Source organism: Cotesia glomerata, linkage group LG10, assembly GCF_020080835.1.
Source record: "Cotesia glomerata isolate CgM1 linkage group LG10, MPM_Cglom_v2.3, whole genome shotgun sequence".
In the NCBI taxonomy this organism is placed as follows: Eukaryota; Metazoa; Arthropoda; class Insecta; order Hymenoptera; family Braconidae; genus Cotesia; species Cotesia glomerata.
In genome coordinates this window covers 8398921-8415099 of record NC_058167.1, presented here as the reverse complement: position 1 = coordinate 8415099, position 16179 = coordinate 8398921, and the positions used below count along the sequence as shown (strand labels likewise).

General features: G+C 31.1%; 2 protein-coding genes and 1 long non-coding RNA gene across 8 annotated transcripts; 1 reads left to right on the top strand and 2 right to left on the bottom strand.

Annotated features, from left to right (window-relative positions):
* On the top strand, positions 1–3615 carry LOC123273289. Its single transcript, XR_006511293.1, has 5 exons — positions 1–83; positions 1551–1628; positions 3074–3184; positions 3254–3387; positions 3491–3615. It is a non-coding gene; the product is annotated as an uncharacterized LOC123273289 (long non-coding RNA).
* Positions 1236–5526, bottom strand: LOC123273212 (succinate dehydrogenase [ubiquinone] flavoprotein subunit, mitochondrial-like). Its single transcript, XM_044740550.1, has 10 exons — positions 5373–5526; positions 4975–5284; positions 3894–4180; positions 3530–3837; positions 3269–3464; positions 3018–3215; positions 2756–2950; positions 1721–1864; positions 1549–1659; positions 1236–1473 (listed from the first exon to the last, which is right to left on the bottom strand). Exons 1-10 carry the CDS (start codon positions 5451–5453, stop codon positions 1387–1389), a joined length of 1917 nt encoding a protein of 638 aa, XP_044596485.1. The 5' UTR covers positions 5454–5526; the 3' UTR covers positions 1236–1386.
* A 37-nt stretch (positions 5527–5563) lies between these two features.
* LOC123273202 (histone-lysine N-methyltransferase, H3 lysine-79 specific-like) lies at positions 5564–16118 on the bottom strand. 6 transcript variants are annotated; one of them, XM_044740531.1, is made up of 7 exons: positions 15419–15833; positions 13998–14278; positions 13400–13839; positions 12349–12429; positions 10705–10788; positions 8029–9009; positions 5564–6352 (listed from the first exon to the last, which is right to left on the bottom strand). In XM_044740531.1, exons 1-7 carry the CDS (start codon positions 15567–15569, stop codon positions 6151–6153), a joined length of 2220 nt encoding a protein of 739 aa, XP_044596466.1. In that variant the 5' UTR covers positions 15570–15833; the 3' UTR covers positions 5564–6150. The 6 variants fall into 6 exon arrangements, with proteins under 6 accessions (XP_044596466.1, XP_044596467.1, XP_044596464.1 ...); XM_044740532.1 differs by lacking the exon at positions 10705–10788 and having other exon boundaries at positions 15419–15830; XM_044740529.1 differs by lacking the exons at positions 5564–6352; positions 8029–9009; positions 10705–10788 and adding exons at positions 10795–12226; positions 15959–16113 and having other exon boundaries at positions 15419–15797.
* Between the last annotated feature and the right edge of the window lie 61 nt (positions 16119–16179).

The window sequence follows — 16179 nt, the reverse complement described above, 5'->3', positions numbered from 1 at the left end:
GAGGTCTACTCAGCAACTCAGGTGGTCATGTGGAATTCAGAGCTTACCAACATAACCAACCAAATTTTTTTTTACGTTCAACTGTAAGCTGTCAACTGACATTTACTTTCATAATTTTACTTATTAATAATTAATAATTAATAAAAAGCGTGTAGAAAAGACGATTATTATTTATTAACATTTTTATAGACTTTTTTTTTTTATGACACTGAAGTTGACAGATATTACAAATTTTTTTAGAATTTTGTGGCAGTGAAAAAAATTTAATAAAAAAATTCCGAATGTGAAAATTAAAAAAATTATTAGTGGAATTTTTTTTAAGTATTTTTTAATTGTAATTGATTAGTTATCAAAATTTTAAAAAATTGACAGCTGTCAGCTAACTTCAGTATTATTTTTTTTTTTATATAAAACTGGCATCTCTTTACTTTTTGATTATTTCACTCTAATTAAATTATTATTAATTCATAAAAATTTTATAACTTTTAAAATTTTTTTAACAAATAAATTATAGCAAGAAAAATTTTATCTTTGGAAGCTCTAAAAAATTATAAATGCAATTATTTAAAAAATAATTTTCTAAACCTAGTTTATTTTTAAAGAAAAATAAAAAAATGGTCGTGAACTAATTTTAGTGTCAAATAATTATGAAAATTAAATTAGCCGACATCTGAAAATTTTTGTAATTTATATTTTTGAAAAATTATTTAAAAAAATTAAAAGAAAAAATTTCAAATGTACATAATTTTAAAAACTATACGTGCAATTTTTCAAAAATATTTTTTTAGTTCTAATTTAATTAATAAAAAAAAACCAAAAATTTTTTAACGCCGGCTAATTTTAGTATATCACCAAATAATTTTATAAAATTTGTGTTAATTTTATTTTTTATCTCATAATTGTTTTTATTATGTAATTAGTTTATAAAATAATTAAAAAATTATTTATCCAATATTTTTTACCATAAAAAAAAATTCCCTCTGAAATTTATCAATGAAAAATTAGTTATTTAATTAACTGAGTTAATTTACTTATAAATTAAAAATAAACATTCTTGAAATTTGCAATTAGAAGTAAAAAAAAAATTATTGCTAAAAATGATTAATTACTTAGATTATCAATGAAAAGATAATTCTAGTAGGTCATGGATGTATTCTTCATAATCAATGAAGTAGATTGCCGGTATACTCAAGCGTAACAATAAATATAACTAAGTATATATGTATATACAAAACCTTGATTATGATTACCGACAGAATATAATAGACAATCCACAAGTCAATTTAAATAAATAAAATAGTGACAGTAATTTAAATATTACAATTGAGTTATGTATGTACACACTGAGACATTTGCCAGACGTATTTAATACATGATTGAATAAAATTAATAAACTCGTACAGCTGGGGGCACATGCCGAGCTTCTGACTGGTCGAGTGTTGTGTCAATGACCGCCCGATAAGAAATGCAAATCTATTAATTATAAAAGCAACAAATAAGTATTTATTAGTTATGACATATCGCTGTCAATCATATTAATTTGCTTACAGATCCATTGGGTAGAACCCAAGTCAGGGAATGTTTTCTCCAGTGCTCTGTCAAGGACCTTCTTTTTTGGCCTTCTAACGGTAGCTTGTAATCATATTCATCAATTCGTTCCTGTCAATGATTATTAATTATTAATTAATTATAAATTGTAATAATATTTCATTATAATTACGGGAAAATCATCACGAGCATGAGCGCCTCGTGATTCTTTACGATTCTCAGCAGCGTAAACAGTGTGCATATTAAAGAGCATCATATTTTGTAATTCTAATGCTTCTAGCAATTCTGTATTCCAAATTAGAGAGCTATCAGGCATCTGAAAATAAATTAAATAATTAAAATTATAAAAATTAAAGTACAGCCGAATTTTTTATGCAGATATTTAATAATTTTTGTCGTACGTGGCTTATCAAAACTTAGATCTGATTAGATTTGAGATTTAATCCATCGAGCCATTCCAAAGATATTTAAAAAAATAAAAAATTGAATTTTTATGTTTTTTTTTTAAATAACTTCAAAGCATGAGAAAAATCATAATAAAACCATGTATACGTTTTTGTGCTTAAAAACTGTGTCGAATGCATTTTGAAAAATCAAAATCGGACGACGCATTCCAAAGTTATAGTTGTTTAAAAATTCACAAAATGTTTTTTTTGCAGGATTTTTTTAAGATATCTTCGAGATTTCTCAAAGAATCAATACAAACCTGTACATTTTATTTTTGTGCTTTAAAAACTGTCGAATGCTTTTTTAAAAATCAAAATCGAACGACACATTCAAAAGTTATAGTCGTTTAATAAATACATTTTAGGCTCGGAGAGTTCAAAATGTGAAATACGGTGCTTTGAGCTTGAAAAGCTCAAATTTTAACCAAAAAACACATTTTAGGATGATACTGGTTAGCTGACAATTGTCAATTTTTTTAATTTTTATTACAAATCAATAACAATAAAAAAAATGCTTCTAAAAATTATTACCAAAAATTTTTTTGTAATTTTCACATGTGGAATTTTTTTATTAAATTTTTTTCATAATAATTTCGTTGCTAATTTTAGTTGGCCTGTGCGTTCTAATTTCGTTGCTAATTAGTTGGCCTGTGCGGTCAACTAATTTCCAGATTTTTTAGATAAGATTTATTCGTAAAATAAAATGAAAAAATTATCAAGTGACTGCTAACTTTAATGTCATTAATTTTTTAGATACTTACTTTAATATTCGGCAATTCTTGATTATAAAGTCTTGTAATTTCTTTACAACCTAGCTGCAAAATAGAGCAAGTTCTAAAAACTCCGCAATATTTAAGCATAGTTCTCTGCATTTCTTCCCGCAAGCTTGAAACTGAAACTGACCCTTTGGAGTACCGAGTTGCGTCAAAACGATGCAGAGTTTCATTTCCTAGTTCCTAATTATTTATTACAATTTATTGTAATTTTAATTATTAAACCAAAATTAATAATTAAAAAATTAACTAGGTTAATATCCGGATGTTTTTGTCCGAAGTTAAGAACAGCTCCAATATTTTCAGCAACAGCGCGACCAAAAACAATTATCTCCAGAAGACTATTGGCCCCGAGTCGATTCGCTCCGTGAACTGAAGTACAAGCAGCCTCTCCAACTGCCCAGAGACCTTGTACAAGTTTGTCTTCTTCATTATCTCTTGTCAGTACCTTAAAAATTCAAATTTAATTTTTTTTATATTTTTCAGGTGATTTAACATTACCTGGCCACGCCAGTTGGTTGGAATTCCGCCCATATTATAATGCGCGGTAGGGACAACTGGTATCGGTTCTTCTTCACAATTTACACCGGCAAACACCCAAGCCAGGTGTGAAATCCCGGGTAATTTTGATCTTATTAATTCAGCAGGCAAGTGATTCAGTTTTAAATACACATGATCTTTTTTATCACCTACTCCTCTAAAATTTGATCACTAAATTTCAAGAAGATGAAACAAGAAAAAAAAAATTAAAAAATTAAATACCTCCCCTCGAGAATTTCAATCATAATCGCTCTTGAAACAATGTCTCGAGAAGCCAAATCTTTGGCTTTGGGTGCGTATTTATCCATGAAAAATTCTCCCTCTGAATTAACCAGCTTTCCACCTTCGCCTCTACACCCCTCAGTAATTAAAACTCCGCTTCCGTAGATTCCTGTTGGGTGAAACTGGATGAACTCCATGTCTTGCAAGGGAATACCTGCTCGCGAGACCATCGCCGCTCCGTCTCCAGTGCAAGTATGAGCGCTGGTGCATGAAAAAAAACATCTACCTGCTCCACCAGTCGCTATCACCTTTCAAATTAATTAAATTAAATTTTTTAAATTAAATTTAATTGATAAATATTTACCGTGTGATGAGCTCGAAAGCGATGAATCTCTCCAGTTTCCAACTCCCAAGCGATAACACCTCGGCAAGTCCTTCCATCCATCAGCAAGTCAAGAGCAAAGAACTCGACAAAATAATCAATGTCATACTTTAAACTCTCGCCATAAAGAGTGTGCAAAAGTGCATGACCCGTCCGATCTGCTACTGCACAAGTTCTAAGTGCTTGACCTCCTTTGCCAAAGTTCAGAGACTGCCCTCCGAATGCTCGTTGATAAATCTTGCCGTCTGCTGTACGACTGAAAGGACAACCTTTAAGTTGAAAATAAATTATCTATATTATTAAGAGAATAAGCAAAATTTTGTGGCCAGTGTAGTTATATGATAAAATGGGTTTTTATGGTTAAATTTGGTATCATTGGAAAAGTTTCGATGAATTTGTGCCTTTTCAAGGTTTCATATTATAAATAAATTTTTTATCTCAGGAATGTGGACAAGATAGGATCATAATAACAAATTACATTATTATTTCTGCTGAAATAATAATGTAATTTGTTATTATGATCCTATCTTGTCCACATTCCTGAGATAAGAAAATCTATTTATGATAACTATGGACGATAATATTAACTATAATGTTTCATATTATTTTCACTGATAATCAATTTATAATAAATATTTAGGCTGTATTTGAAAATGCTCTATCTCTAGATATATAATTAATAAATGACCTTTTATCTTGTGAAATATTGACACTTTTAAAGATATAAGTTCATCCCGATGTTACACTCATCGAGACCTTTCATTTGAGTACCCACATCAATTTTTGATATATTTTATATATTTATATATATGAATATATGAAAAATATATAAAAATGCATGTGGGTACTCAAATGAAAGCTCTTGATGAGTGTAACATCAAGATGAGCTTATATCTTTAAAAACGTTAATAGTTAAAAAAATACAGTGCAATTTAACAAAAGTTATTATTTAATAAAGCAAAATTTTATTTATTTATCGTTTACAAGTCACGGTAGTGACTGCAAGGTTGCTAGTTTTTAATAATTAATTATTAAATTTATTTATGATTTTAAAATAACTCACCATAATTTTCTAGTTCATTAACAGCTCGAGGAGCCTCGCGGGTCAAGTAATGAATAGCGTCTTGATCTCCAAGCCAATCTGAGCCTTTCACGGTGTCGTACATATGAAACAGCCAGTTGTCTTGCTCAGAATTATTTATTGCAGCATTTATTCCTCCCTGAGCTGAAACTGTATGAGATCTAGTGGGAAATAATTTTGTGACTACTGCTACTCGGTAGCCTTTACTTCCCAGACCAACTGCGGCTCGTAATCCTGCTCCGCCGGCTCCTACTATTGCTACGTCATAGCAATGGTCAATCATCGGATAAGTCTGTAAAATAAATGCATTCATTTTATTCTATTTTTTAATTACAATTTTTTTATTTATATTGATAAATTAATTTTAATTAAATACTCACACATCTGATCTCAGATGATTTGAAGCTGAAATTACGCTTGAGAATTTTTTTACATAAGCTTGGAACTTTGGTAGTAAACATTTTAATTGGTTATTAATTCAGATAAACAGTCAATATTCATGTAAATATCGATGCTTTTTTTTTTTTAGAACTGGCTGAGAAGGATAATTAAAAAAAAAAAACAGCAAAAATTATATTCTAAAATTTATTTATATTAGTCTAGAATTTAAATATGGCTTCTACTATGCATTCTCTTATAAAAAATTGACAAGAGAGACTAGCGCACTACATGTTGAATAAACCATCAAAGTATACTTATATATCACACTCGCTCAATAAAATCTAATTTTAAAATACTCTCACTCAAAATCTAGAGGAAGTGATACAATTATTTAATTATAATAATAATTAATAAAGTCTAAAGTCTACATCTCAATTTTTATATAAAAGATAGTTTGTAAAAAATCACCCATTCATTTAGCTCAGTCATTTCTTCACAATATCAGAGTTTAAATCAAGTGCTTCTTAAAATAATTAAAAAAAATCAATATAATGAGTAAAAGCACAAGATTAGTGGATAAATCAATAAAAGCATTCTTAATGGTAAATAATATATAATAATATAATGATAATAACAACGGAAGATAAATGTATATATGTATAACAACAAATAAAAAAAAAAATAATAATTAAAATGTGCGTTATTTAAAACCAAATTATCGTTTTAATTTGTAATTTTAATAGTGGAAATTTTTTTCTGTGATAAAATAATCGATTGTCACAGAGCGAGTCTCTGGATACCGCACTCACAGCAGAATTTGGCAGTTTCAGGAAATTTAGTGCCGCATTCATGGCAAAATTTAGACATTTTTGATTTTAAATTCGAGATTATTTCATTTTCACGGCGACGCAGCAGCGATGTTTCTTCCTCCAATCTTCCTGTTGTTTCACTGCGGCCATTTGAATATTTTCGATTCAAGCTATAAAAATAAAATCATAAATAAATTTTTAATAAAATAAAAAAAAAGTTTGGAAAATTCTAAAGCGCACGACTCATAATGCTCATTTAATTATGAAATCTTAATAAAATAAAGAATGTGAAAAAAAAAATATATAAAACAACTCAAATAGCACGATAGTGCACAAGATAATTATACCAGTCTTCTGGATTTTGTTTTATTTCATTAATTTTTTATAAACGACACTGAATTAACTAGCCATTCGCATTCAGTGACCTACAATTCTTTCAAAGAATTTAAAAAAAAAAATTTAACTCAATTAATACATTTTTTTACAAGTTACAGTGTTTCCGGAGTTTCATACATGACGGACAGGAAAATTTTTTGACCTATTTTGATGTTTTTTTCCGTTTTTATTTTACTAAATAAATTTTTGAAACGTTTCAAATTATTCTTCATTAAATTATCTTGACAATAGTATGCAAAATATATTGATTTTACACACTATTTAACTAACTAGACTATAATAATGAAAATAGTTGCCGAAATGAGGCGAAAAAAATTTTCCGATCGTAAAGCACTCTCTGATGCTTTGCATCATAAGTCGTGCAATAAATTTTTAACAAAATAAATAAAAAAGTTTGGCAAATCCAAAAGTACACGACTCATAATGCTCATTCGTTCGATAAATAAAAAAAAAAAATAGTTAATGTTCTAAAAAAATATTTTTTTCTATTTTATTTGGGTAGGTGTCGTTTACGCATATCCCGATGATACATATGTGTCGGTTACCCAAGTTCCGATGATACATATCCCAATTTTTCAAATTTCGATTACACATATACCCAATGATACATATGTGCAATGATACATATCCCGATGATACATGTAATTAAAATTATAATTATAATCCCCGGTAAAAAATAAGACGCCAGCTATTTTTTTATCAGTGATTTTGTTTTGTTTTATAATATGTATCATCGGGATATGTATCATTGCACATATGTATCATTGGGTATATGTGTAATCGAAATATGAAAAATTGGGATATGTATCATCGGGACTTGAGTAACTGATACATATGTATCATCGGGATATGCGTAAACGACACCTACCCTTTTATTTAAATATTACTTTTGCAATTTACTATTTTTTGTTTATTTTCCATTTTTTTTATTACTTTTAAATACAATTTCGATTTTTATTTCATTTATTTTTTCATTTTAAATATTACGCGGTGTTGTAAACTGATCATGGGCACTGAGTGTATTTTTTTCATTAATAACAATTAAACAATACTAAATAAGATAACCATCTTCAATGATAATTTCCGCAAAGTGGATGCCAAGCTAATAAAAAAAAACTGATTGAATCCGTGAATTTTTACGCAAGTTATCGTGTTTCAAACAGAAAATTGTGTTGATTAACAGAAATTTTCTTTTAACTATTTTGATATTTTTTTCTGGTTCTATTATCTTAAATTGATTTTTACGTGACAGAATTAATCTCCATTAAATTATCTATCGAATGATGTACAAATTAATTAGACTACGTAAATTACAAATCGTGTAATTAATTAAATAGTTGCGAAATTAAGGCAAAACAAATTTTTAGATCGTAAAGCTCTCTTTGATGCTTCGCACCATGAGTCGTGCAATAAATTTTTAACAAAATAAATAAATATAAAAATATTATACCTGCTGTAAGCAGAGTCAGCGCTCAATTTGCTGCATTCCTGTTTCTTGAAGCTATCAGGCGAGGACAAATCTTCATCACTGATCTGGCCATTGCGGGTCCGACTGGGCTGGACAGGACTGGACATGGACAAAGGATCGTTTTTTAAAAAGGATCTCAAGGAAGGATACGAACCTGAGTCATCGTCGAAGGAGCTTACAAGGTCGTCGAACATCGAGTTCGACCTCTTTACATCAATCTCAGAAGAAACGATCGAGCTTAAGCTCAAATTGCTTCCACTGAGATTGCTGAAATTATTCCTTTGATTATTAAACCTCGTGCCCGGGCTCGACCTCGAGTTGGCCTTGGCCGTCTCTTTGCGCTCGGGGATTTTCGGCGCAGAGGCAGCGCGTACGGAGTTTGACCTGGTGACCATTGGTCTTATGGGTTTCACGGTAGTTTTTTCGACGACCTTGCGCGATTTGTCAGTCGAGGTCACTACTCGTCTGTTCGAATTTGGGTCCAGAGAGTCGTCAGTCGTCGTCCCCAGAGCTCTCGCTTTGTCGATGATCATTCGCCGACCCAGAACATGATTCGTGCCAGAATGGCTCGTTTTGTTTTTGTTGGCCTGGTCTTCACGGCGACAGGCCGACTCGAGCTCGGCGAATAATTCTCGGGATATCGAGTTTGCTTCCGTGGAGTCCGAGGACGAGAAACCTATTGACAGGTCGTCGAACTCTGACGGCGGAGCCACCACCGAGCCTCGCTTCTCTGGACTGCTCGCGTTGTCTAAATTAAGAGAATTGGGGTATTTAACGAATGCTGATGAGTGGGTTAGAGGATAGAGTGGTGATGATGATGAAGTGGACTGTGAGGATGTGGGTTTAATGCCGTAGCGATTCAACGGGGAGTCCATATATGATTTGTCACTGCATGTGTCTGACAGAAGGTCAGTAAGTTGCTGCTCTGCTAATAAATATGGATCGTAGTCCTGACATATTCCTCTGTAAAAAAATATATATTTAAATTAGTACAATTTATTTTCATTGATGCTAATTAATATTTATTATTTATTATTATGAAACACTCGTGCATAACGTCATTCTGCAGGTGCAATAGCTGCTGTAATTAATTCATGCTATAAATAATATTCATTTTAATAATAACAATAATAATAATAGTTGTTTATAAATTGATAAATTAGAAAAAAAAATTTTTTTAATTAAATTATAAGATGAATGACTTAATAAGAGTTGCAAAAAATTAATTTTTTTTAGGTAGATTTCGTAGGAAATCTAACTATTGCTTTAGTCCTCATGGTGAAATTTTCACCTGATTTTACTATCATATGTCATAATTAGTCAAGTAAGTTCCGAAAATACCATTGATTAAAAAATTTATGTATGTATAAATGTGTATTTATATAAGTGTGATATAACCGACTTTGTCATTAGGATATCTGCAAAAGTTTTCAACCGATCTTGATGAAATTTGATATACATATTCTTTGGGTAATTACCTTGAACAAGTTCAAAGATGAGCAAAACCGGTCATTTAGTTTATAACTTTTGATTGAAAAGAGATAGCTGATTTTTGAAAAATTCATGTGATAGCTCATGAAATTGCCTTTAGTTTGACGTATATAGCATTGACTTTTTGTCAATTTTTAGTTATTTTATGAAAGTTAAGAGGTCTATTGACCCATTTTCAGGCAATGTGTAGTATAACCGACTTATGAATGTTATTCTATCGAAAATCCTCAACAGATCCTAATGAAATTTGGTACACACATTCCTTGGACAATAAGCTCACATGAGTCCTAGGATCGACGATATCAGTAAATTAGTTTCGAAGTAGTAGCCCTTCAAAATTATCAAAATAGTGAAAATCACGTTTTTTTGTGGCTTCATTGATGAATAAATTTCGATTGAAAAAAGATAGCTAATTTTCGAAAAGTTCCTGTGAAAGCTCATGAAATTGCCTTTGATTTAATGCACATAACATTGATTTTTTTTTCTTTGTTACCTTCGATATTATAACTAAAATTAAATATTTTTTATTAACTTAATTTTTTTTACTTATTAATGATCAAATATTCATATCAACGTGAATCTAGTAGACATAACGATTGATTAAAAAAAAAACTCATTATTAAAAAATCATATATAGATTTTGCTCATCTTCGAACTAGTCCAAGATAATTATCCAAATAGAAAATACACCAAGAAAACTTTTGCAGAACTTCTTTATTGTAATTAATTTAAAAATTTGATTTTCAACAAATTATAATAGCGAAAATAAAGAGAATTTTATATCAAAGGAAATCTACCTTCCATTTCGGGTGAGTCTGAATGGCATTTTTTTTACTTAATTTTTAATTTTTCAAAAAAATTTTTCATTTAATTTTTTAAAATGATTAATTATTTAAAAAATTTTATAGATTAAGATGAACTAAATCCAGGAGCTGTAAATAATTAAAAAAATTGAGGATGTCAAAATCGATGATCGCGTGTCGTTAATTTTTCATACTTGCATGTTAATGGTAAAATAAAAGTTTTAATTAAGTGACGATCGATGTAGAAAAACCGAGTGAAGCGTGATGAATATTCTGCCCAGGAACGTATATTTTATACTCTCGGTTCTGCATTTCATTTTTATGATAGCTGTTTTGCTAGCCGTAGCCTAGAACAAAAACTTACGTTCTACTTGTTAGCACAAGATTAAAGTCCGGATGTCTGCGTACGTAATTCGTCCACGCTGGGTGAAAATCTTGGCCACAGCTCCTAGAATTTATGTCATACCAGACTACAAATCCTGTATCCTAATCGTAATTATTATAGCGAATCACTAACTATTTATTTCTACCTTCAGGAAATTGGAAAGAGGACAATGACTCAGGAATTAAATTAAAAAGCAATTTACCTGGAATCGAAGGGGACAGGAGGTAGGAAATTTTTGGGATTTTTCATTAAGTGATAAAAAAGTCTACTTCTTGAAGTCCTCATCATGCGCTTCCAGTAGGGAATTTCTCTGTCCTGAAAGCTCTTCTCCAGCCTCTGGTTGACTTTGGTGACAATCTCTGGAAACATCAACGACTTTTTCGCAGACCTTGATTCATTTTTTCCTTCTAAATGCGCATCAGCCTCTACCGAAGAAACCAACGAGTCTGTGCTGTCTCTCAAGATATTCATTTTCTTCCTCAATTTTTTCCTCATGATCCTGTTAGACCTTGCAGAGTCCAGCGAGTCACTCGTAAAATTAATCGACGGTAACGAGTAATCAGTATCATTGTCCTTGTCTCGGCCTTGATGAATCTTCAAAGGAGTTACTTTTTCACTGATCACTCTATTTTGATTAACGTCAAGAAATTTAGTATCAGTTTCAAACAACGGGTCTTTCAAAACAATATCATCAAAACCAGAATTAGTGTTATTAAATTTGTTATGGTTCTCGTTGTCAATCTTGAGGCAATTAGTGTCACTAGTTTCTCGAATGACATAAGTGCTATATCTTTTTTTAGACTGACTGTTCGGTCTGTCTTTGCTTTCACACTCGTCATCGTTAATCATCACCTCGGTGTTGTCTCTATGACTGCTTAAATTTTCATTTCTAAAAGACACTGGTGTACTGGCGCAAGTAACATCGATAATAAATTTAGTCGGGCTCGACGGAGTCGATTTAAATTTATTAAACTTTTCTTCCTCCATCAAATCGTTGTCCAGCTGCTTTAAAATAGAGTCAATGCCTTCGATTACATCATTGTCAACATCGCAATCAGCTTCTTTAATCAAATATGTTTGGTCTAATTCATCAGCTAAATTATCATCATTATTATTATTAATATTATTATTATAACTATTATTTAAACTCGAATCACAAACTTTGGCTTTATCAGATCTTATTTGTTTCCAAGTGGTCAACTCCTCCCTATGGGCATGACAAGGTCTTACCGTCATGCCTATCACGTCATCATTTACCGTGACATCATTGACCTTGAGGTCGCCGAGGCTTCTCGCAGATACAATACACTTGGATTTTTTTTTATTTCTTCTACTAGTTTTAGTAACTATTAATTTTTTATTGACGTTATCCTCTTCTAGCGAGGCTGACGTCAGTGGTGGAACCGAAGATTGACATTTTCGGAGCGACGTGGGAGATTCCTGAAAGTTATTACTTCGTGGGTAGTCAGGTGGAGTTAGGATTAATAAATCAGGATCGTGTCTAAGGAGAGATGTTTTGTATAAATATTTACTAGCGTGTGCTCTACTCGCGACTCCAATTATAATTTATTTATTACAAACTATTAAACTATTAAAAAATAAAATAAAAATAAATATACTTACTTAGTAGATCGGTCAGACGGTCGCGATTTCACAGGCCCGGGTGCAATGACTCCGTCGCTTTTTCCATGTCCGCTTCTTCTTCTATAATTAAATTTAAATATTTTATGTAATCTATATTATTAAGAGAATAAGAAAAATTTTATGTCTAGGATAGTCATATTATGATAAGTATCTAGGGTACATTTGAAAATTCTCTATCTCTAGATACATAATTATGAAATGACCTGTTATCTTGTGAACTATTGACATTTTTAAAGATATAAGCTCATCCTGATGTTACACTCATCGAAATCTTTCATTTGAATACCCACATCAATTTTTCATATATTTATATATATTATATATATATGTATATATGAAAAATATATCAAAATGCATGTGGGTACTCAAATGAAAGCTCTTGATCAGTGTAACATCGGAATGAGCTTATATCTTTAAAAACGTCAATAGTTAAGAAAGTACAGTGCAATTTAACAAATATTTTGTGAACTATTGAGATTTTTAAAGATATAAGCTCATCCCGATGTTACATTCATCAAGACCTTTCATTTGAGTATCCACATCAATTTTTCATATATTTATATATATGAATATATGAAAAGTATATAAAAATGCATGTGGGTACTCAAATGAAAGCTTTTGATGAGTGTAACATCAGGATGAGCTGATAAATTTAAAAACGTCAATAGTTAAAAAAGTACAGTACAATTTAACAAAAATCATTATTTAATAAAGCAAAATTTTATTTATTTATAGTTCACAAGTCTCGGCAGTCACATAGTGACTGCAAGGTTGCTTGTTTATTGTTATTTTAATAAAATTTATCGGTTGTAACTACAACTATTAACCATCAAGTATAGCTTTTAAAATTATTACTATTACAAAGTCATTAATGCAGATGGTTAAGTAGAGCAGACAAAAATAATACGTGATGTATCCAGCTGGAGCGGAAGTCCCGCGTTTGACAGTTTTAATTACGACTTATGAGACAACATACGAGTGCAGTAAGAAAAAGAAAACTAGGCAATGAGCCAACAAAAATTATACTTACTCAGTAACTGCTGGCTGTTTTATGTTCACAGGATCCGTCGTTTTCAATCCACTCGCATCCTTTTTAAGCTCTAAATTTATCGAGTTCGTATTGTTGCTATTACGATTATTATTACTAATAAAATTGTTATTGTTATTATTATTGATGTTTTGAGTAATATTATTTTTCCTCGGAGCATATTTTTCCCTGTTTGTCATCCGGCGACTCTTGAGCAACGGCGCCCGGTACTTCATCCTCGCATCGAGACGTTCTTTCGCAACATTTGTAGCCTGACTCGCCGGAGCTCTCATTATTCGTTCCTTGCACCAAGCGACATGACGATCGTAAGCCTTGATTCCAAATTGGCGATTGCATGTTGGACAGAGTCCTTTTTCGTTGGCACGTGTTGGAGCTCCGGGAGCTACAGTTGTTACTTGCCGATACTGCGAGCTCGTTGCAACCTTAAATAAATAAATTAATAAATAAATAAAAAAATTAATCAATTAATTAAAAATAAAATTTTTAATTAATTAATTAATTAATTTTTGAATAAATAAATAAATTAATTAATTACCTAATTAAAAATTAATTCTTAAAAAAAATTTACAAAATATCTTACAGTATCTCCTCGAGCAGCGCGAATAGTTTTCAAAAATTCATCATGAGTCTGCTTCCAGGTATTTCTATTTCGAAATTTATCTTCCGGGCGCACATCTTTTTTAGTGATAACTTTCGGCAAGTATTCCTCCAGCTCAGTTCCCTGAAGTCGCTGCTTAAAAGAGTCAAAAGGCTTGCGTTTTTTTATCGCCGCTCGCTCGCAAATTTTCGTGTGCTTCTCCAACGACTGGGGCTTGAATGTTCTGCCGCATATCAAACAGGGCAGCAGTTCCAGTACCTCATCTGTTGCCATTTATTTATTATTTAACACTTAATATTAATAAATAAACAATTAAGTAACTTTCCGACGATATTATAATAATAATATTACATATAAAAATAAAAACAAACTTGTCAACTTAATTTACATAAAACCCAAGTTAATTTCCATAATATTTCTTTCTTATTATAATAATCGCATGTTAAACGCCACGTTATTCAAAAAAATTAATTACACATTACGAAATAATAAACACTCAACTCAAGAAATGAAAAAACTAGTAACACTCTGGTTAATTAAAAGAATTAGTGAATAAAATTAGCAATTGATTATCTGGTTGTTTTAAACCGATAAAGTTATTAAGACTGACTGAAGTTACTCCGAGTTTCTTTTACCAGCAGAATAAAAATATAAATAAAACCGAGTGGACAAGCACCTGAATTTCAATAAGGCCTCGGTTGCCTTCAACAACAACAACTTTACCAACACACACTTAAGATTAAATAAATAATAACAATAATGACATTAAAAAACTAAAAGTCATAGTGTTCAGTATCGCCTACGTGAGCAAGCTTCCTTTTCGGGTGATTTGTCGACCGAGTTACGGCCAGATACGCCTTGATGTTGTACTCTCATCCCATGCACCTTGTCTTTATGCACCAGCACCAACAATAACGCAGTTTCCTTTTCCTTTCGGCTTACACACATCAAGTATTAATTACCCTCATTAACAACGTCGTTTATATCAATATAATAATAAGCAAATAAAAGACGAGTATCATTACAGCACATAAATTAATACTGGATAAAATACAGATTAAGATGACGATGCTCTCGTATATGGCCAGACCAGATTCACCTTCAATACTATCGTGCTCTGTTATATTACGTAGCAAGAGACACTGTTTACTCACGTTATATTTACATTCACAATGTCCATATAGATATTTAAGCGTAACCAGTTTATAAAACTATATACTCATTCTCCAGTCGCTCAATTGCTAATAACCGTTTGTTAACACACCATTTCTTCACAGCCTTCTTACAATACTGATTAGTCCAGCAAGCGTGTTAGTGTTAGATGTTAATGCCAGGAAACTGCAACTAAATATTCATTCCGTCAATTTATTACGCATAAGTAATTTATTTTTTTAATATCTTACCGTACGATTTGAGGTCGTTGATAATCAGCTGGCTGGCTGGCAATTTCAAGGAAGTCAAAGTCGACGTCGAAGATGAAGAAGACGACCGCGACAAAGGAGGTTTCTTCAGAACAGATCCCTCGGCGGCCTTTTTCGACACGCAGCACAACATCGAGGCAGTATCTGGACGAAGCGCGATTGAACGTCTGATTGATACCAAACGCACAGTAGTAACTGAGAAGAAACGTGCTCTAAGCGACACTAGCCATCACGTTGCATTGTGGATTCTTGTCTACGTAACCTGCTGCTGCTGCTTCTGCTCACGATTAACGTCTGGTTATTTTCGTAACCAGCTTTTACTTTTTTTGTAAAACCGTTCAACTAAAGATACCTTAAGATACTATTATTTATTATTAGATTACTCTTCGCGGTCAGAAGAAAAAGTTCTTTTCTAAGGGTTTTATTGTAAATAAAGTTATTAATTAATTAATTTAATTATTCAAGTTAATAAATATTTCTAGGGGTTTTATTAATTTTAATAAATTATTTTTGACATTTTACCTTCATCTGCCATGTCTGTTGTAAACCAAAACACTGGTTACCATGACAACCCTAAGGCAGTATTTACTCAGCCGAGTAACATTCGATTTTATTAATGATTCATTAATTACCTTTTTATTTAGAGACTTTCTGTCAATATTAATCAATTTTTTTTTTTAATAATTATTTATTTTAAATTAATATTTTAAAAAAAAAATAAGGATATTAAATTATTTTTGTAA

What these genes read in the sequence shown, in the direction of transcription:
- LOC123273212 (XM_044740550.1), bottom strand. Translation starts at nt 5,453, where the DNA reads ATGTTTACTACCAAAGTTCCAAGCTTATGTAAAAAAATTCTCAAGCGT. An exon ending in ATTGAAATTCTCGAGGGGAG is followed by an intron (nt 3,465 to 3,529) that starts GTATTTAATTTT and finishes ATCAAATTTTAG; the next exon opens with AGGAGTAGGTGATAAAAAAG. An exon ending in AACATCCGGATATTAACCTA is followed by an intron (nt 2,951 to 3,017) that starts GTTAATTTTTTA and finishes ATAAATAATTAG; the next exon opens with GAACTAGGAAATGAAACTCT.
- LOC123273202 (XM_044740529.1), bottom strand. Translation starts at nt 15,569, where the DNA reads ATGTTGTGCTGCGTGTCGAAAAAGGCCGCCGAGGGATCTGTTCTGAAG. An exon ending in CAACGACCTCAAATCGTACG is followed by an intron (nt 14,279 to 15,418) that starts GTAAGATATTAA and finishes AAATGGCAACAG; the next exon opens with ATGAGGTACTGGAACTGCTG. An exon ending in GCGCTGCTCGAGGAGATACT is followed by an intron (nt 13,840 to 13,997) that starts GTAAGATATTTT and finishes TATTTATTTAAG; the next exon opens with GTTGCAACGAGCTCGCAGTA.